Here is a 22,378-nt window from a genome sequence, read left to right as displayed (position 1 = left end):
ATATTTCTGAATATTAGGGTGAAAACAAGGAGCAAGGATCGGAAAGGTGCTTAAAATGTCCTGTTTGCTGAGGTATTGAGTTAGTCCTTGACTCCTTGGTAAATGCACATTTTAAATCATAAAATTATAAAAGATTGGTTAGCTAATGTACAGATTCTCAACCCACTAAAAGGTGAGTGTAAGGACTGATTTTCCACAGCACACTTTATAGCTGTGTTCTGTCTCTTAAGCGACTGGATTTCTGCATTGAATTTGGCAGTGTCCCTTCAATAGAAACAGCCGGAATATGTTTCCTTTAGTAACAGGACCTGTGGAGCTTTTCTGCAAGATATTTGATTTTCAGTTAATTTATTAGCTTTTAAAAAGATGTGGCACACCCAGGCTGCCCATATACACTTTTCCACTGGAAGAACTGACTCCAGCATAGTTAAATACTTGCTCATGTGGAAATGCTTGAGAGGTTTCCAGTCAATTTTTCTCTCATGTGTTCAACACAGTCCTCATGGCTTTTAATTCAAAGTCTACTATTAGAGCACTTTAAGAAGTGCCTTGGATTTGGCATTATCTGGCCCAGGAAAACTGTTGTTTTCCTCAACATATATAAGATATAAATAAAAATGTGCATCGTCTTATTTTATTACCACATGTGTATATACTAGATATGGACATGTGCAAATATAGACATGCATACAAGAATAGATATATACTGTATATGTAGGCAGACATATGTATGCACAGAGGAGAGCATAAAAAATCATACATATATATACATGCATGTATACTTGCACATGCATACTCATGCATGAACCAGCACATATATATGTATGTATTCATTCACACATTTTGAATGGAAAGAAAATGGGAAATTAAATTCATGTCATGAATTCTCCCTGAACCTTACAGATTCACTTGTGATAAGTCAAAAATAACTATCATTCACATGTTACAATAATTTTCTCAAAATGTTTTAAAAAGAACATCGTTTTCTTCTACTGTAACACATGCAAAACCAAGTTAAATACCAGTGCCACAGAGACTAAATATCCTAATAGCTTACCCGACTAACAAAGACTTAGACTTAAGAACATGATAAAATTTTGCTTTAAGATTCTCAAGCCATCCTGGAGGAGTCGCATCATCTGATCCTATTGTGATCAGACGCAGAACTGTGACTTACAGCATGGTCACTACTTGTTACTGATCAGAGAACAAGACAGGAGTAGCCACAGAAAGTTTCCCTCCCACTTTGTCATGAAGTGTTGTGTGTGTGTCTATATATACTATATCTATATAAAACTATTAGATTTATTATACAGTGGCAAGTGTTGCCTGGAAACTGGTTGCTAAGCAAGTTAAATTTTGAAGAGTAGGAGGTATATAATTAGCTTTAAATATCTTCTGTGGTTAGTAATTACCCTCAGAATCAGCGCTCATGGAAGGCAAATTTTAAAGGGGTCCTGTTTAATATCAAATGTATCCTTACTTCCCGGTGGAAGGCGGAGATGCTGAGATCCCCCTAAGTTTTGTTTGCTCATGTTGGACCCAATCCTGGTAAGTGCTAAACGCATGAAACTCCCATTGACTTTGCTGAACATCAGAAGCACACAACACTTCTTTTAGACCCTGATTTGAGGTCAGTCCATTACAGGAAATGAAATTCTTTCTGATGACTTCAGTGGCCACTGAATCAGGCCCAGCATAAGATTAACAGTTTTAAATAAAAGAAAAAGAACTGTTTCTTTGGAAACAGTTAAGCAAGGGCTAAAATAAATCTCTAATTAGTGGAAGTATAGGCCTAATAATCATAATCAGCACATCTCTTCTGTCACCAAGACTTATTGGCCAGAAGGAGTGATTGCAAATTTTTTTAGGACCTTTTTTGTTCAGATAGTTGTGCTCCTCCTTGCACTACCTATCAATTCAAGTGAATACCAATGGAGACACTCTTCCAGAATGAACATGAAAGTCCTATTCTCCCACCCACCACTTGGGAATCTGTGATATGTCTGAATGAAAGGTGAAGGGTTTAACTGAGGGATTTTCCTCCTAATTGCCATTTTTAATCACTTTCTCTTTCTCTCTTTTCAAGCCGGTACTGGCGCCGGTGGAACCGGTTCTGCAGGAGAAAGTGTCGAGCTGCTGTCAAGTCCACTGTTTTCTATTGGCTGGTGATTTTCCTTGTGTTCCTCAACACTCTCACCATCGCCTCTGAACACTACCACCAGTCAAACTGGCTCACTGAGGTCCAAGGTAAGATGAAGCATGTGGTTCCACTTGCTATCCAAATAATCGGTCAGTAATGAGCAAGCCTACAGAGAAGGAAAACAGAAAAGATACATTAGTGTCTTGTGGCGTATTAGTAAAAATCCCATCCTTCAAATGCAAACAAAAATACAATCCTTCATTTGTGGAGGATTTTAGACAAGTGAATACAAGTGCATACGTGATTGCACAAGGAGTCTTCAGAGAATACTTAGGGCCCAGCTGTGTACTAGCTACATGTTCTGTAGGTCCTGCCAAAGTCACCATGTCAGGAGCTTACATTGTATTTGTATGTGCTGCTCTTGGTTACTAAAGGACTCAATTTCTCCAGGTCATCACCTGAATAGCACTTGTGATACATTCTGGTTACAAGGCAGGTAAGGAAGGAACAATTATTTGTAAAGTTCCTCTTTGTCTAAAATTTAAGCAGCTGAATCCTCAATGCGGTGAGGGTGGCTGAAAGGTTGAATTAAGGATCAGGAGATATTACAGCAGCCAATACTATATCCTGTACATCTGAAGATGACAAGTGTAACAGGAGGTTGTGCTTTAGAAAATACAGTCACTGTCACAGAGGTGGTGCAGTTGTGTAATACATGCATGTGGGAAGTGCTGTGGTTGATAAACGGGCATCTGTTCAAAACATTTTCATGCATGAATTGCCCAGCCTTAGAGGCTCACTTCTTTGGCTAAATACTTATATAATTCTTCTCTCTCTTTAGTTTGACTCCAGCTTTTTTATACTGGTGATGGGTGGTAGTGTTTGTGCTTGTGGCCTTCTGATTAAATTTTGCTTATTATTCCTTTTTCTTTTTATGAGATACTGCCAATAAGGTGCTGCTAGCTCTTTTCACGGCAGAGATGCTACTGAAAATGTACAGCCTCGGTCTCCAGGCCTACTTTGTGTCTCTCTTCAACCGCTTTGACTGCTTTATTGTTTGTGGAGGAATCCTGGAAACCATTCTGGTGGAGACCAAGATAATGCCACCACTGGGCATCTCAGTGTTGCGATGTGTCCGACTCCTGAGAATATTTAAGATCACAAGGTACTTTTATCTTTATCAAAGATCAGCCTTATGAAAAAGGGCTATCTCTAGGTGCTTTCTGGTCCATTCTTTCCACCCTCCTACCTTATTTATGCAAACTATTTCATCTTTCAAAGGGAATCCTAGTTTCTGCTCAGCTCTCTGCAGTAAGTGCCTTTGGCCATGTAGGACCCCAGTTTACACATTGATTTTATTCCTCATATGCACACCATAAACCTATGGCACATGACTGAGAAAAATAGTCCCTTGTGTGGTGGGAATGAGGAACTATACAGATTGGCCTCACATGAACCACAGGAGAAGCACCTGCCCAAGTGATAGTCTGGTAACGCACATGAGAGGAGTAGCTGATGTCTTAACAAGGAAGGTTGAAATGTGCCAGGCTGGGTCTTTTAAGATGGCCAGTAAAAGGAAAGAATGGCCTTGTGCCATTTTCTGCTGCTTTATGGCGACTGAAGTGGGCCTGGAAGCTGCTTTCAATTTAAAAAAAAATTGACATGTCTCAGCCTCAGCCACAACAATGGGCAGGAAACAAGGGATCAGTATCAGCATGAGCAGCAACAAGGCAGAGGACTTGGCTGACTTCTGTCTGCCCACCCCCCCCCCAACCGAAAGGAAGTGGGCCCAGCACCAATGAAAGCCACATTTCGGAGAGCCAAGACCTTCTCAAGGTTCAGTCCCTTCCCTTTTTCTTTCCTTCTTTCTCTCCCCCCTCTCCATAAAGCCACATGGCTTCCTATTGAACAATTTTGTCCCCTCTCGCAATTAGTTACTTAATCAGTTCTCATGCTCCCCCTCTCCCAATGCACTCTCTGGTAATGCATGTTATGTCTGAGGTCACTTGATAGGGTATAGAGGGCTGGATACACACATCTGGGCATCTAGTCAGTGCTTTGCAAAAAGCTTGGTTTGGGCACATGGTATGGGGGTGAAACGGTTGGATTGCCCTGCTGCCCAGAAATAAATCAGCCACAAGCGTAACAGGGCAGTTCTGACTGCTAGCAGCAGCAGCAACATAGTCAGCCATTAGTTCTGGTGCCAGCTATTTTTCACCCCCCTCAAGTTGGCACCCAAGGCTGCTTCATCCCCCCCAGTTATGCTGCTGAAATCAGCTATGAAAATGTCCCTATAATTGTCTTAAACTCCGAGAAGGAAATATCTGTGAAATCTAAGATAAAAGACACAGAGCACAAAAAACAAGACCAGATCTGGAATATAATCAAGATGGCTGAACTGTGCTACAAACAAAAACAACTGACTTAGATGCTGGTTTAATACAAGAGTTATACTTTAAGCTTCTACAGCAGTGATTCTTAACTCAAGGCACTCCTCTTTAGACTCAAGGCATCCCTCAGAAATTACTAATTCTTAGTTTTGACTTGTTTCTTGACTACAGAAAACTAATAGAATAATTCTTTTGTTTCAAATAACTCAGAAAGACCAAAACAGGTCAGAATATTGTTAAAACTATGAATTCCTAATTGAAATCTCTGGCTTCACCTTGTGAATCATTTTTGTACCCCTAACAGTGCTAACATTGCAGCACCCTTCAAACAATCTGAAGGCACCCCAGGGTACCATAAAAAGCCTTACTTACTGCCAGGATGGATGGCTTTCACAGTCAGACGACAGAACTGAAAACAGGTTTACAGAAGCAGACATTGGCCAAGGCAAGGCTGTATCTATTAGAAAATAAGGTGGTCAGTGTAAAGGAGTGAATATAGAACAGCAAATAGCCAGCCAAAACAAAAACTCTTTGACCTCTTAGGAGGAGTGAAGAGCATTAGTCTGGCAGTATTTTTTTCCTGGATTTCTGGGACTGAAGGCAAAGGGTGATGAACATACCTAAGATATGGCTCAGTAACCCCCAGACCCAGTTTCTAAAGAAGGTGTATATTTCAGACTTGAGTTAAAAAGCCTTAGGGAGGTCATTGCACAAGCAGATATTAGGCAAATGATTTAACATAGTAGAAAAAGTTACGTTTGCATTTTTTTCAGGACTTATCTTATTCAGAACCAGAGAAAAGTGTACAAAACCAGAAGGAAAATTCTCTGAGAAAAAAGACATAGAATATTCTACCTAGAAATCCAGTGAATGTTGAAGGGAGCTTGAGAAAACATTGATCAGGAAATCAGGAGGAAACATTGAAATATTCCCAAACCCTAAAATGATAGAGATTTAGCCTAGGGACTTCTCAGAAAGACTGATTACACCCTAACTCTACCCTTCGACAGAACTAAAACATCAAGGAGACAATCCTCCAAGCCCAAAGGGAGGTAATCCCAACATGGATCAAAGGGAGCAGGAGGGCACAAAAGCCCCCATGGCTCACCAGAAGCATCCAGGAATGTCTCCTAGCTAAAAGGGAGGTGCACACCCAATGGAAGGGAGGGGCCATCACCAGGAAGGATTATACTGCAGTTGCTCGGAGATGCAGGGGGGCAGTCAGGAAGGCCAAGGCGGAGATGGAACTGGGACTAGCTTCGCGGATCAAGGACAACAAGAAGTCCTTTTTTAAATACATAGGGGGCAAAAAGAAGGTACCAGGTAACATGGGGCCCCTGCAAGACACACTAGGAAATCTGGTCATCACACCAGATGACAAAGCTAACATATTTAACAAGGCGCTACTTCACTGTCAGGGCGGCTAGGATCTAGAACCAACTTCTAAGCGAAGTGGTGCTGGCTCCTACCCTGGGGGTGTTTAAGAGGAGGCTAGACAATCACTTTGCTGGGGTCGTTTGACCCCAGTACTTTTTCCTGCTATGGCAGGGGGTCAGACTTGATGATCTGCTCAGGTCCCTTCCGACCCTACTAACTATGAAACTAAGTCACATGGAAGAATTTGTCATTTTAAGTATCTGTCCTGAATTATAGGTAAACCACAATTAAAGCCAAGTAATAATTAATAAGTTATTACAGTAATTGGATTTTCTCTCCTTTTCCGTTCCTACAGTATTTGCTAGATTATGATATTCTTGGGTTTATTTTTGGTTTCAATTATTTATTAGTTTCTTCAAGATTTTTTTTTCAAGTGTAGAGGGCACAGGACCTATGCACTTCTTAAACCCCACTTAAGCTCTAGCTATGGGGGAAATATTTTAGCATTTGAACTTAAATGTTGCTTCTGGTGCTCTTTCTTGTAAAACTGTAAATATTCCCATTACTCACTCAGTTCTAAACACAATGATGATTTAGTGTCATTGACATTATGAACATGGGTGGAATAAGCCACATAAATGGAATGATAATAAAAAAGATAGAATCCTAGAAAGGTCAGAAGAGTATGAAAGATGACAGTGTAATGTTTTATGTCAAATATATATTCACAAACACCAACATGCAGGCATATATTGAAGGTGGAAATAGCGATAATCAAGAGGATAAAAAAGAGACACAAATCATCTAAGATGTGACAGCAAGGGTGTATCATCGACAACCTAATCTTCATATATTTATGTTGATTTCCCATGATAGGTAACAAGCATAAACAAACTGTGAGTGAGTCAGAGAGATGCATGTGTATAAAAAGCTATAATGCATCTCTGTAATATAATAGAAACAAATTAAAACAAATGAATATCATATAGTTGTAGAAACCAGTGGTCGAATTTCAAGAGCAAACGTTGCTTCTGAGATTATAAATACTCCGCAGAATTAGTTCATGATGTAAATTAAGAAAGCAGCCAGAATAATCTATTTTTTCTCCTTAATTTTTACAGTGCTGTGCAGAAAATATTTCTGAGCTAAGAGATGCCAGATGTTTTCATTAGCCATTCTATATTTCTATATATCCTTGTATTTATTCCTTTGTATAAATTAAAGAGAAATCCATTTACTCCAAACAATAAACTTAGATTCAAATTTTAAAAGTAATTACTCCCCCTGAGTGTTCACGGACAGCTTTTGAGCAAATTAGTTGAGGGGGGTCTCTTGTACTTACCTTCTGTACAGTTTCTATGCTGGTTGATCAGTCATGGAAACCCTACTGTAGTAAGCCTGGCATCTGCTTCCACCTTTTTAAGCTCTGTTGTGTCTTCGGGATATGTCTACAAAGCATAATGATATGTAAGACAGAAATATCCAAACTGGATTTAGAAAGGTAGGTTGAGTAGGGAAGGCAGTATAGCTACATTAACCTGCTTCTCAGCTAGATAAATTAATCTATACCAGGCCTCATGCTGACATGGCTAGGTGCAGCTGTTCCTCATGTTAGCTTGTTTAGCACTAGTTCAGGTACCTCCACATAGCACTGCATTTTACACAATATCCCCCATATCATATAGAACTGAAAGTATCGCAGAAAATAGTAGTAGAGGATAACTAACGGAGGGAAAGATAGCTTTGAGGCAAAACCATATTACCAGCCATTAGGATTCCTGGGTTCTAGTTGAGCTCTGCCATTGATTCTGTCTTATCTTGGACAACCACTTTACTTCTCTCCTCCTTAATTTGAAAAATGGAGAGAACGATAGTGATTTACTTCACAGGCTTTTGCAAGGTTTAGTTCATTAATGCCTAAAGTTTTTTGAGATCTTTGGGCAATAGATGGTGTAGAAGTACAAACTAACATGATTAATTTCTAAGTTCAAAAGGTGAAGAAAGCAATAATGGTTTCTCCTTTACAGCCCCATTTGTGATTTCACATGCATGCAAAGGATTGTGATGTCATTTTTACTTGCTGTGTGCTGATAGAAGGTAGAAAATGACCCATGAAAGCTTGTGTTTAAAATATATAATAATATGGCCTTGCACTGTCTTGGCCAAATTCATTCCTGGGTTAAATCCAGCAAACTCACTAGAGAAATTCTAGGGATAGCTTTGGCCCTGAGGTTTTAAAGTCCGCAATCAGCTACAATGATAAAGGGTGAGTTAAGGCTTAACTGGCGTGCATTAGCTGAGAGCTAAGGTCAAAGTTCCCCCTAGCCTAGCAGCCCATCGACTATCATAGTTAAGGCATGCTAGATTCTGTAGCTGACAGCACATGAGCGACATAACAGGTATCTGACCGCCTTTGATTCTGTAGTTTGTATGAGCAGGTACCCATTTACAGCTGGGTTGACCAGGGCTGGCCTATGGCTCAAATCTGATCACAAGACTCAACTTCATGCTCCTGGAGATGGAGTGAGATGTTCTAATCACTCTGTCAGTGATGCTTGTTAAAACCTAAACTTGACCACTTCACTTCATCAGAATAAATCCTTAATATTGAAACTATTTTCTCTGATTGTCTGATTTACTTTTCTAATAGTGTCATTCTTGTTTTTAAATCCCCAGTGCAGAACAGATAAGGCAGCACCCAGTCATCTCAATTCATTTCTTTAATGTTCTGCTGTTACATAAGAATCTGAATCTGGGGTACCAAAATGTTTCTAAGAATTAAAAACAAAATGTGGAGTATATAAAAGCCCATGTAGATGGGCCCCAATTCAGCAAATTGTTTAAGCATGGGTGCAACTTTCGGCTGGGGTTTGAGGCCCCTGTCACACATTACATTTAAATTGTGATTAATGTGTTGGGCTGCATGCACAGTTTCTAGACATCCAACCCCAGGTTGGGGAAATGCTCCCCTCTCCCAGGGTCCCATGGGAGTGCCCATAGGTTTGCAGCTGATGGGAGGGAGTAGTCAAATGACTCTTCAACATCCAGCACTTGCAAACCTGTCCCCAGGCTCGCTGCTGGCAGTGGCGGGATAGAGATCTGATCCCCAATACCTACAATTGCATTTCCTGCCATGCATGTGTGGCATGGCAGGAAGCACAATTGTTGGGACTGGAAAACAGATCCCATTGCACCATTAATGTCTGCCAATCCCTGAAGACTAGTCACATGCCTACATTTACATGCGTGTTTTTAAGGGTTTGCTATATTGGAGCCTGGAAGAATTGCATGCTGGCTGAAACTGAAGGACTCAGAACTGGACCAAATAAATCCCTTGTCTAGACCAAATAAATCCATTCTCCACTGAAATGAATGGAATTAAATCAGGGACGAATTTGTCCTCCTTACTATTTCATTTTTCCTGCCTCCCAAAGTGTGAAAGCATGTGCTGTGCTGTGAGTGTAAATGTAAACACAATACACGCTTATGTTACACAGCCAGTGATGCGGTTTAGTGACATGGAGCCCTCAGTTTCAGTAAGATTACTCTTATGTCCATAGTTTTGCATTGCTCACCTTTTAATTGCAGCATGCAAGCCTTCTGTAAGAGCTGCAGCTGTGCTGTGGGCAAACGCAGCATTTCTGTCTGATGCTCAGCTTCTTCAGATGAGCTAGTTGTTGAACTTCATAGGAAATAATGACCTCCCTATCCACTACCTTTTGCAAAGGGACAAGGTCCCTTTAATATTTCTCTCTCCCGTGAAGAAAATGAGAGGTAGTAAGTCATGTTAGTGTGTAGTAACGCAGGATGCCATGAAGATGGGAAAGCACCTCCTTTGGCCCTGTTTTCTTAGAGCACTTGATTAATGCCCCTCTCTCTGGCTAGGGACAGACATTACACACAAACTGGTTTAAATAATCAGAAAGTGGTTTAAACCTGTAACAGAACAGACATTCGGGGCACATAAAACAGTTTGAAAATGGCTGAAACTGGTTTGAGCTAACCCTGGCTGAATATAGTATCAGACTTTACTGATTTGGCTCAAACTGGTTTATGCAATATCTGTCCCAGACACCTTCCTTGCTGGTTTAAGATAAACCAGACTCCCCCAGCATCTCGGCATGCTATCTGGGTTGGGTGGGGCTCTCTGCTCCACAGCAAGCTGCCCCCTCCTCTCTGCTCCCTGGCTGGAGCTCCAGCAGAGACTAGCAGGCACAGCAAGGTCTGTTGGCTTCCCCATACTCCACCCGGCACCACCACCATGACTTGCTGCTTAGAGATCCGTCCCTCCGCTCTCCCACAGCATGGACCTAGCCAGCATATAGTATGCTAGCTAATGCTGTGTAAGACCAATAGAAAAGTGTCCATTTAGGGTTTTTTAGAGCTAATAAACATCCCAGCTGGTAATGTCCCTGCATTCCTTCCTTTGGAAAAGGCTGTTTAAGAAGAGCTTGAAATAATGGCATGCAAGACTTTGTTTTCTGATGGGGTGCTAATTGCTGATAACACAGCTGATAAATGCTCTATCAAGGAGGGGGGAGAACCCTCCCTAAGTTGTTCCAGGGCCTGGCTATGCCCCCCTCAGCTCAGCACAGTGCAAGGGAAAGGAGGACTGCTGTAGCACCCCCAACCTTCCCCTGGCTTCTAGCCTCAGCCACTGCAGGCATGTGCCAGCATTTTTTTCACTCCAGAGGGGATGTCTGTGCAGTTACAAAGTGATTTAGCCTAGTCAGATTAGACTAACCTGCAAAAACTGAATCAATTCAGGCTCAGGCTTTTTGAATGTCTGTCTCTAGCCTGTGTGATTCTGGTCAGAGCCAGCCTTAGGGAAAATGGCACCCCAGGCAATCTTGTATTTTGACATCCCTCTGGCATGCCACTTGAGTCACCAGTGCTGTGTGTTTGGGGGCGGGGAGGGCAGTGTTTGTATGTATGAGAAGTATGGGGTGTGGGGGGCAGGTGATGAGCACATGTGCCTCAGCAGCTGTGGATGACAGAGGACCCTTCAGGGAAGTGCTTGTCCACACACCTGAGATGCTGGTCTGGTGCCAGGTGGCAGGGACAGGGAGCAGTGGGAGCTTAAAGCAAGGAAACAGGAAGGGCAGGCAGGTGGGCAGCAGGCAAGGCTGCCTGGAAAGGAAACCCGGCACTACTTCCTGGCTGCCCTTGCCCTCGCCCCCACTCTCACCTTCATTCTTGCCCTAAGAAGTGCTGGCAGTGACTGGAGTGGGGCTACAACTCAGCCTCCAACCCCAGCAGTTCAGTAAGATCAGAGTCCATGGCACACACTCTGGTGCTGCCCAGCCACACCGCCTTCTTGCTGGCCACCTTGCCCTTGGCCCAGCCCACCCTACCCTCCTCTGAGCCTGTCATACTACCGAGCAGCACCCGCCACTGCTGCTGCTGACACCCAAGGGCTTGTTATCTGACTGTCCTGGCTGGTCAGCTCCAATCAGCTCCAGATTAGTTGCCACTGAAGTCTCCCACAGCTCCTGCCCCTCATGAGTGATGGGGCAGGGTATGTGTAGTGCCCATGTGTAGTGCCCCCCAGACCACAGCATCCTGGGCAGTTGCCCACACTGCCTGCCCTTAAGGCCGGCTCTGATTCTGCTGTGCATTTGTTATATTAATGCAGGTGGTCCATATTTCTATAAGATGAAAATTATTCCTGTGCCCAGCACAAGACCCATGACTCATTTGAATCCCACTTAAACCTCATTTAAAGCAGTGTCCTGGGACTTGAATGGTACCTAGGCTCTGTGCTCAATTTACATGAGGGTAAATTCCCCATTAATGATCATATATGGAAAATATTAAATTATAGATATTATAGAATACAAACAGCTATGGGTTCTTCTCCCTTAATTAATGTATAGTTAAAAATTGGCTTTGATCAGATTTTGTTTTGAAATAAATGTTGGATGGGTTTTGGAAGAACTTCTGTGTTAGTGTCTTCTAGGTGAATTTATCCCCACACCATCCCTGTGAGCGAGGTAGAGAAGTGCTGTTATGCCCATTTTACAGGTGAGGAGCCAGGGCACACAGAGAGGGTCAGACCCACAGAGGTATTTAGTCATATAACTCCCATGAGTGAGTTCCCCAGTGGCACAGGAAGAGTCTGTGGCAGAGCATGAAATTAAACTCTGTGCTCCCAAATCACTACCTCCTGCCCTAACCACTGAGTCTTTCATCTAGGTACTAAGGCATTTACATGGCTCCAAGTTTCCTCAATGCCTTAAAGCTGTAGGAAAGCAGAAGGCTATTCTGATACACGATATTTCTTTGTGTGTTCTCCCAATTAACATTCCAGCAAAGTAGGAATGTTCTGCCTTGCCATCCGAGGCAGGGAACTTCAAAGTGAAAGCTTATCCAAGGGACGCACAAAGTGACCGTGCTTAGAGAGTGCTCCAGGCTACTCGCAGAGAGCTGAGTGCACCTCTGGGCCTGGATTTTTATGCAAGAGGAATGGATTCCCTCAAAGGAGAAGATGTAGAGCAGCTGATGCCTCCTACCCTCCCCAGATAGAGATTGAAGGAAAGCAAAATAGGGCTATAGTCTTTTTATATCCTTTGGTACAATATGGGCACGTCTACATGTGTCCCTACACATGCCCCTATGATTTCATTATTACTGCACTGTCATTTGAGCATGTAGCAAGTTTGTCCAAAAGGAAGTACTAAATGATGGCACAGTAATAGCCCATGCTGTGCTATGCTGACAGTGCATGGTTATTTTTAGCCGCTACATCGCTATAGCAGCAGGCTGTAATGAGGGAGCTTGTTGTTATGGTGAAGTAGCTGCAGCATCACAGTTTTTTTCCCACTGATGCTACATTGCTGTAGTGAATTGCTACAGCATCATAGCATCATGTGTAGATGCATCCTGTGTGCCCCAGTCGGCTCCCCTGAATGGGATGCATGTAGAAATGAATGCTCCATTCAACTTCCCCACTGCTGATCAGTGTGATCCTAACACCCTGATGAATAAATTTGGGGGTGGCAGTATTATCTTTTTCACACTAGAATTTTTTTTAATAGCTGCAAAAGGATTTGGGATGTTGATTTTCACAAGCAGTTTATTCTTCATTCAGTAATTGCTGTCAATGGGCTTTACTTTCATAATGTCAAAGGCAGCTGTGGTCGCAGAAGTTTTCTTAAAAATGTCTCTTAATTTTTTTATTGGTGTGATCCATTGGCTGTCTAGGTTCCATGGTATATGAGAGATGTCTTAGTCAGCTGTCTGGCTAGACCTGGCTGTTAGCCTTTAAAGATGTTCTGTGGCCCTTGCTATATGTTTCATATATTATGCAATTAACTGGTTAATCATGCAATAAATTTAAACCAGCCACATATGCCAAATAATTATCACATGGCAAAAATGACTATCCTGCTATAAGGAGAGCCAACAGCTATAAAATTAGTGCTTGAAAATGTGTAACAGCTCGATAGCTCCAGCTTTAATTTGAGCATGTAGCAAGTTTGAAATACTGTATAATAAGTTTGGAAAACAGTACACTTCGCACAAGCAAAAGGCAAAGGGACTAGGGGCCTATTATAATCAGGGCTGTTTCCATGATGCCCATGTAAAACTGGTGTAATTGGAGGGGAAGGTCCTGTTGCTTTCCTCAGTCTTCCAAATATCAAGAAACTCAGCTGCCTCTGTCCAAGATTGAGCACATGTACACAGCTACACACAAATACATGTATGCACACACACATACACCCTCCCCCATATTGTGAGCAAGTTTAAATCTGCATCCAAACTGTTTCCCCATCTGTTCTTGTTAGCTATTACAAGGCCATTCTCTGGAGTGGGGTATTCTGGCTGCTGTACCAGCTGTGTATGTTGTAATGAGGTTGGTTAGAATGTAACTCACTGAAGCAGCAAGAACTAATCACTGTATATTGATAACAGATTTTCAGCACCTTCTATGGAGAGTGCTGCAGTAATCTTCTGGGTGTGTGTGTGGCAGGAGGGGGTGGAGGGAATTGTGTCTGTACATGTGTGGTAGTAAAATTACTCATTAACTGCAGTAGGTCTCATTATCTTAGGGAAGCACATCAATGATTCACTTCTTAACAGGGTGTTTGGAAATGCTTGTTTATATTCAGAAAGCAGCCTGTAGTTGTATCTGATGCAGTCCATAAGCACCTGCCCTGGATAAAGGAATCATAACAGACTCCCTTTAACTCCCTAGGTATTGGAACTCCCTGAGTAACCTCGTAGCTTCATTGCTGAACTCTGTCCGCTCCATCGCCTCCTTGTTGCTGCTTTTGTTCCTCTTCATCATCATCTTCTCACTCCTGGGAATGCAGCTCTTTGGGGGCAAGTTTAACTTCGATGAGATGCAAACCAGGAGGAGCACATTTGACAACTTCCCCCAGTCTCTCCTCACTGTATTTCAGGTAAAGGTCACAATACTTCTGGCTTGGCAGAAAAATCCATGCTTGTGTCTGCTTCCCATTGTGGACAATCTTTCCAGTGCATGCTAGGATGCTTGAAGCTAGAGATTGAAGTAGACTGCTACAGTTAGAGACCAATAACAGAAATCTCTGCAATCACTAAGATGGTATTCAAAATTAGGAGCTGAGCTGCATTCCAACATAGAAGAAGCAATCTGGACCAAGCTGGGTAGAACCAGAGAATGAGCACTGGCCATATCTCAGACCAGCACCTCCATCCTGAAGCTGATTAAATCACAGAGGCCATGTTTACATGTGTGCTTTAATGCACAGTAGCCTATTCTATTGTGTATTAAAGCATCACATCAAAAACAGTGCTAATACACTGTCTACTAATATTAGTCTACTGCACATTAAGCTTCACTAAAATGACATTCACTTGTGCTACTGTGCATTAGGGCAGCCTAATACATCTTTATGTAATACTTCATATTAGAGATACTAAAGTTAACACGCAGTAGCAAAAGTGCATTAATGAATGTGTAGACACCCGCAGGGTGGCACAACATTAGTGCTCTTAACTAACAAAGTGAAGCTGGGCTTGGAGGTACTGAAGAATCAAAAACACCCGAATGGCTCTTGAACACCTGAATGCTGAGTAAAGTCTTGTTAGTGTTCACATAGGAATAATAATATTGTTAGCTCAAGTACAAGGTGAGTGGAAGTCTGCTATACAAAGGTATACCTAATGTGATGTGGTAGCATGGATGACTGGTGCCTCCTGAAACTGGGAAGCACCAGTGGACGATTGCCAACCAGGGAGGAGTCTCCCAGCAGCCAATTGCCACCTCCAGCGGATGTGCTTGTGGCAAACCCAGATGTGCCACTGGCGCTTCTCTCAGCGCCCCCACGATCTCAGGGGGAGCATTGGCTGGCACTTTGCACAGCACCCCCACTCCCCAACCAGCGAGGGCCAATCTCGGGGGGGGGCAGAGTATGTGCCCCACCCCCTTGGCCTCCCTAAGCATCGCCTATGTGTGGTAGCATGCTCTATTCTATTTCTCTTAGTTCAGCAGATGCAAATAGGTACTTATGGGAAACAATATGCCAGTAGCTGTGAAACATAAGCAGAACTGGATAGGATATCTATCTGCATGGCTTCTGGGGAATCACTGTGGCATCTGAACAGCTACAGCACAGGTCCTCTCATTCTCTTCGTTGTCTCAGAGTATCTTGGGGAGTTTCTAGGGGATAAGTTGGTGTATCTTTGTTAAAATGGGGTTTTCAAATTTGCTGTGTGGTCTAACGCTGTGTCCTTTATTGGTGGGAATGTATCACTTAGATCCTGACTGGGGAGGACTGGAATTCAGTGATGTATGATGGGATCATGGCTTATGGCGGCCCCTCTTTTCCGGGAATGTTGGTCTGTATTTACTTCATCATCCTCTTCATCTGTGGAAACTGTATCCTTTGATGCTACCTTTACTCCAAGTAGAACTAAATTTAAAACCACCTTTAACTACATTGTTATGTCAGCAGAAGATGAATTTCACAATTCTTGACTTAGCAATTTAGCTGGGTCTGAATTTTGGCTTCTCACAGCTAAAAATCAAACCTGTCTAATTAATATTAGCTGATGTTAAGACTTTAAAAAAACACAAAAAACCATAACAGCAAGATAAGGCCAAGCTAGCAAAAAACATGCCAGCTACACTTTTGCTTTGCCTTTATTCCATCATCCTCTTTTCAACAGACCCTTTATCCCCATGCTGCTCAGAAATTAACATGTAGCAACCAGGTGTACTTACATTGTACTTTTGTGTTTTTATTGACTTTGCAGTAACTTATTCCATATGTTATAATTTGTTCTGTGGGTGGAACAAAGATGCATGTAATTTACAGTATACCATATACAAATGCTAGAGAACTTACATATATTTTACAAATTAGATTGATGCAAGATCCTATATTAATTCATAATAAACTAATATTATCCTCTTTCTTCTGCTAAAGCTAATTTGTCTCACATATAAAAAAACTGCTTGCCCTGTTCCTTTGTGCCTGAGCTGGAGCTAAACATGCAGACTTCAGAAAGGGAGGGCACTGAGTGAATTCCACTAGGTATTCAGTGCATTGCTTGGTGGGGCTCTGCCTGTATGTTATTTCACATAGGCATGTGTGAAGTAGAGCTATGGTTCATTCCAGTTCCCTATTTTCTCCTAGCTCCTTCATGTTTACTTTATGTTCTGCTAATGGATGGCCCCTTCAGCAGCTATAGAATATTTTGTAAGCTGATGCTTAGTCTCAGGTCAGCTTCTTTGAACTTTCCCTATAATGTAGGTCTTTCAAACCCTGGTATCTGACCCCTCTGTTGCCCTCTGCTGCCCTCTCTAAAAAATGCAATCCCACCTCTCTAAAGGCTATGGGAGACAGCTTGCCTGGCAGTCTAGAAGAAGATTCCAATTCTGGTCGCTCATGAACAATGAAGAGGATAGTCACCTCTACACACCAGCTGGCTTTAGAAGGTTGCATCGTGGGCTTTGGACCCCAGAGCATGGTGGCAATCCAGGGAAGGGATCTCTATTTTGATAGCTTAGGCTTTTAACTGCCCTTCAGTTAAAAAGGATTATGCTTCCAAAAGGACTCTTTCAGCCCTGCTTCTCTGACTATGATTCTGTGACCTGCACCCAGGAAATTAATAAAAGAAGCTAAAATTCCATTCTGTAGAGCAAGGTTGTCTGAATCATGGGCAACCTAGGAACAATGGAAAGGGGTAGAGCTTTTTTGGCTTTTCCATTCAGCCCCTTCAGGCTGTTATAGTGCTGTTGGTTTACACCAAATGCCATATATGCATGGACCTGTGCTGGGTGTTGGCAGAGATGGCAACCAATCCCTTGAGCACTCAGCTCTAATGAATTTCTCCTTGTTCCACTTAGACCAAGTGACAATGACACTGCTAATGACAATGTTATATGCAATGTCAAATATGCCCAGTCCAGCCTCTGGGGATACCTGTAATGAGGTTGTTCAATTCAAACACATAGGCTAAAATTTGAAAACCCAAGTGCCTAAAGTTATAAGGTTCTTGAGTGCATATACTTAGGCACTTAAAACTGGCCTGATTTATCAACTGTGCAAATACTTGCAGTTCCCATTATTTTCTGGGCAATTTATGGATACTCAGATATTTTCACTCACAGGCCACTTTTACTAAGTGCTTCACTGTGGATTTAAATACCTAACTTGCTCAGATCTGAACATTTTGGAAGCCCAGTATGCTGCCATCGCATTACTTTGCCTAAGAGCATGTGTGCTAAACAAACTCTCGTCTGTGTGTGGCAGTTCAGAAAAAGTGATCTGATTGCAGCTTGCTGTGGCATTTTAGGTAATCAGGACAATGTTTTCTACAGTTTTCAAAGTCCATTTTCGTTATGAAAATATGCAAACAGATATCCTCCTGAATGTATTTTTGGCCATTGCGGTGGACAATCTTGCCGATGCTGAGAGTTTGACATCTGCACAAAAAGAAGAGGAAGAGGAAAAAGAAAGGAAAAAACTAGCTAGGTAAACCCATGTATGTGTGTGTGCATGTGTCTGTGTATGTATGTTTAATTTTAAAAATTAAAATGATTGAGATCAAAAGGCAAAAAGAAGCCATTATAACAGGGATTCATACACATGGCCTATGGACTAGATCCAGCCCATGGAGCCACTCCATCTGGCTCACTATGTTACTGGTGGTCCAGGGAATTTGAGGGCATGGCTACAAAATCTGGGGCCTTGGGCCCCATTGGATATGGCCCTCGTCTGCTGTACATGAGGGGTTTACTATTCCTTGGATTGCCCTGAGCCAAGGGCATTATGGAAGTTATGTTCAAGGGGAATACTGTCTCTTAAGTATTATCTAGCATACAGGTTAAAGAGTGTCAGCAACTCTGTGAATTAGGAGCCTTCATGACTGCACTAGTACAACCAGAGAGAAGGAACACAAGGTGATGGGGCTTGCAGGGGAAACATAGTGTCACAGAAGGGGGATAGGGCAAAAGTGGCACCCATTTGAGCCAACCAAATGTTCTTCTGATCCCTTCTCCTTCACAGTTGGTATTTGATAAAGACATTCTCAGCCCTTTCTTCTCACAACCCAAAATTCAGTTCTTTCTTCATCCTGTGACACCACATGCCATATTTCTCCTGCCTATTCACGTGGTGTTTGTGGGTAGTGGGAAAACATTGCTGATTGCATCTCATTGGCCCTGTCTCCTTCCTAGCTGCTTGTGGAGGAGAGTTGCTTTGATCATTCTGCTTTTCATTCTTCAGGGTCCACACATATCTGGATAGTAGTCCTATGATCGGTGATCTATTTGCCCTGCTTAAGAGGAGGCTTGACAAGCAGAGTGCTGATCAGCAAGATCCCCCCAGTCCACTGATATTAAGGGGAACAATACTGCAGTCTCAGAAGAATGTACAGGTGGCCTAACTCAGCATAACCACCTTGGGGTTGAAAAATTTTCATATAGTATATGTCTTTAGGGACTTGGATGAGTGAAAATCCCACATGGATATGTTCAAATCCCTAAAGTACACTTCTCCCTCTCCTCCCCCCCGCCCCCACACACACACAAGAAAGCTCTGAGAAGACAGGAAAGCTATATGGAGTTGGAACAGAGTTGCAGGCTTTGCTTCCAGGTGGTAAGAAGTAAAACCCTGCTGATACAATGCTGGGTACAGAATGGAGATGGGAGCCAATTGTTGGCATGTTGTGTACTATCCTAAACTAGGTTTCTGAAAGGAAAACACCATTTCACTTTTGTAAGTCTTTGCTTTTTATCTTGCTGACTTTTATTAGGACTGCTAGTCCAGAAAAGAAACAGGAGATAGAGAAGCCAGCTGTGGAGGAGGAGACAAAGGAGGAGAAAATAGAGCTGAAATCGATCACTGCTGATGGAGAGTCCTCACCTGCTACCAAGGTCTGCTGCCTGCTACCACTGAGTGTGCTGTGGGTGGCTCAGGTTTCTGAGCAAATGAAAAGGGAGTGTATTATCTGACTGGGACTTTGTGTCTATCCCCTGTTTCTGCCAGATCAATGTGGAGGACTATCAGCCCAATGAAAATGAAGAAAAGAATCCATATCCCACTACTGAAGCTCCAGGTACCTCTATGCCCTTTTTTCTCAATCTTGGTAATGAAAGGAGAGACTATGGTTCCTAAAGAAATAACAGTTTGAACTTACAGATCCACTGCTGGTCAAAGGTTAGATGTGAGCTGATACTGAATATGCAATACTTTTATGAAGCAATTCTTCAGTGTGGTTGCCTGAGATAGCTCAGTGACCAGGAGGTCTCTTCCAGTCCTATGTTTATTACTAATACTTGATTCACTGCTTGGTAGAGCACCACTCATTATCTTCATTAAGATTGCAGGCTAACAGACACCAAATTCTTTTTTATTCTGGTCTTCCCTTTCAATATGTGTAAGCAAATGAGTTTGATGGGGCCAAATAGGTACAACAATTGATTTTAAACAAATATACAAGGTGTTTGGACAGCTAGGCAGAAAGCCTGTGTTGTATTTGAATCCAAATGCTAAATATAAATGTGTTGCCTACTTGTCAATAGCCTGTCTGACAAGAAACTAGGTTTCTTGTTTCAGCATCAGACCATCAAAATAGAGCTGACTGAGGGGGAAAGTGTGTCCAATGATTGTATATAACTCCTTTCTTTGCCTACCTGTGGACACAAAACACTTGTAGTTCACTAAGGGGCTCTTGGGAACCATGGCTCACAGGCAAAAGTTAGAGCATCCTAAGGCTTTATTCCTGGCATGCCAAGCAGCAGCCTAGTATACCAGGAAGAGTATAATATGGACTAGAGTCCATAATTTGAATGACAACTTCCCTGCCATGATCAGATATCCAAAAACTCATGCTGCCTACTATCCACTGTGATGAAATACTTACAGATTGGCTCCAGGGTCATTTGTCATTCTATTGTACCATTTATTGAAGCAAAGGGAACTGTATGGTGGTTTCCAGAATTGATCCATTCACCCTTTTCAAAGATTGGAATTACTTTTGCTCTTTTCAAGTCCTATACTACTATTCCTGTTCTCAGTGATTTGCTGAAAATGATATCTAATAGCCCTGTTGTTGCCTGGCTGCTTCTCTAAGGGCTCAGGGAAGCACAAGGTTGAAAAATTATTTAAATTTTTGTATGTCAGAAATCTTTTCTCTATTAGGAAATAAGACTTATCATAATAATCTGTCACATTCTTTTCTGTATAGTCTTCTCATTATTCTCTATGAAGCTCTGACACTGAAGAACCTCTCTCCACTACTCGTTGGTTCTGAGAGTCAATGGATCAAGACTTCCCCTGTTTATTGGGGAAGCAACTATTCCAATTACTTCCATTTATCCCTGCCATCTTATCAACTTCTCTGTGACTACCTGATTTTATGGGCTATTCATCTTCTTAGCCTTTTTTTTTTTTTTTTTTGCTACAAAAGGTGCTATATGTCTATATCATTACTATTTGGGATAACATCTGACCTTAGACCCTTTCATACCCACTCCCTGTACATAGTTGTATTTCAGCTGCATCTTGACTGCAGTTCTCAGGCATTCTGAGATGATGCATTTCTAAGTGTCTCATCAACATTCACCTGTTTCTAGTTTGTGGCTTTCTCTGTTAGTACCAATCATCCTTTCAGAGATAATGTCATCCCATCCTCTGGCAATCTCTCACACTAACCTAGTGGCCAAAAAGTATTGTCATTTCATTTGTAAGCTCGCCTTTATTCTTCACATTTTTTCACTCAGTCTTCTATCAGCTTTCCCTGCATCCATCCTAGTTTTCTCATTAGTGTCATTTCACTGTATCTACTATACAGTCCAATTTCAAACCTGCCACCCCTGGAGCCTCCAGAGCACTTACAGTTCAAATTACGTATCTTCCCACCTCCTTCTGCTGCATTCTCTGTAAAGATCAGCACCATCACTGAGCTTATACATATTAGAAGAATTATTAAGGTGATAGATGTATTGTGAGGAGAAAATCTTACAGTATAGTTCAGACACAGGTATCCAATTCAGAGAGTACCTCAGGTAATGTCAAAAGTCCAAGATGATTCATGAATTTAGAAGGGAAAGATCTAATAAAACAATATTCCTCCACAAAGGTCCTATGTAAAGAATTAAGAAGCTTCTCCCTCTCTCTACCAAACCTTCTGACTGATCCAGCATTTTAGTCCATTGTGTGTGTTTAACTTTTAACAAAATACAGTTCAGCATAATTCCAAACCAAAAGCCTAGTGCTGAACATACTTGAACATCAGGGAAACTTTGAATCTGAACTTGACAGCTCATTCCCTTCAATCTCTAATGAACCAAACCAAAACCTTTGATTCAGACCTGGGGAAAGTCTGAATCTGGATCTGGACTTGACTGCCAGGACCAGTTCACATGACAGGCTTCAGTGGAGGGAATGCATATTTAAGTACAAGCATCTTTTCAGTTGTTAAGGGGCAAACAAAAATAAAAGGGTAAATTAATTTAGCATGCAGAAGGTGTACCCAGAAATCTCCCTTGCATGCCAAATTGGCATTTGCTTGTATGGATGTACTTGTGCATTCCAGTTTCATAGAAGTGTTTCAATTTCTCAGGGAGTTACCTGATATGAGGGCACAGTCAGGCTACACCAGCTGTAACCCCCTTTAATTATTTGGCTTTTAGCGTTCACTTGTGCTATGCCCTTATGAGCCTACTTTATATGAAGAAACGCTACCTTCTTTCCTCAGGTGTGAGACGTTGAATGCACGTTCCCCACCCAGAGGCTGTACTGAGGCCAGAAGCTTTCACATATTGTTCTTATATATTTGATAAAGGTGGGATGAGGCAGAGAGTAGAGTTCATTATCTCCCAGAAGGCAGAATGCTTACTCTGGTAGTGTCCCTCACTCTCCTGAGCCCTCACCCCATACTCCAGAGTTATTCCTCTGCTATGCATAGTAAGAGGGAAAAAGTTATCTTGTGGCTAAGGCACAAAATTAGGAATCAGAAGATGAGTTTTCTG

General features: G+C 42.1%; 1 protein-coding gene across 3 annotated transcripts in view; it reads left to right on the top strand.

Annotated features, from left to right (window-relative positions):
- The window catches only part of CACNA1C (calcium voltage-gated channel subunit alpha1 C), a 651,860-nt gene that overhangs the window by 514,444 nt on the left and 115,038 nt on the right, over positions 1–22,378 (top strand). For all 3 annotated transcript variants that reach the window (XM_019544553.1, XM_019544552.1, XM_019544551.1), the window contains 7 exons: positions 2,090–2,250; positions 3,083–3,308; positions 14,108–14,315; positions 15,655–15,775; positions 17,762–17,876; positions 19,159–19,279; positions 19,392–19,461. In XM_019544553.1, the coding sequence (XP_019400098.1) occupies positions 2,090–2,250; positions 3,083–3,308; positions 14,108–14,315; positions 15,655–15,775; positions 17,762–17,876; positions 19,159–19,279; positions 19,392–19,461 (1,022 nt within the window). The remainder of the gene's footprint in view (positions 1–2,089; positions 2,251–3,082; positions 3,309–14,107; positions 14,316–15,654; positions 15,776–17,761; positions 17,877–19,158; positions 19,280–19,391; positions 19,462–22,378) is intronic.

Source organism: Crocodylus porosus, unplaced genomic scaffold (assembly GCF_001723895.1).
Source record: "Crocodylus porosus isolate Cpor-Errol unplaced genomic scaffold, CroPor_comp1, whole genome shotgun sequence".
Taxonomy (NCBI): Eukaryota; Metazoa; Chordata; order Crocodylia; family Crocodylidae; genus Crocodylus; species Crocodylus porosus.
This window is presented reverse-complemented; position numbering and strand designations above follow the sequence as displayed.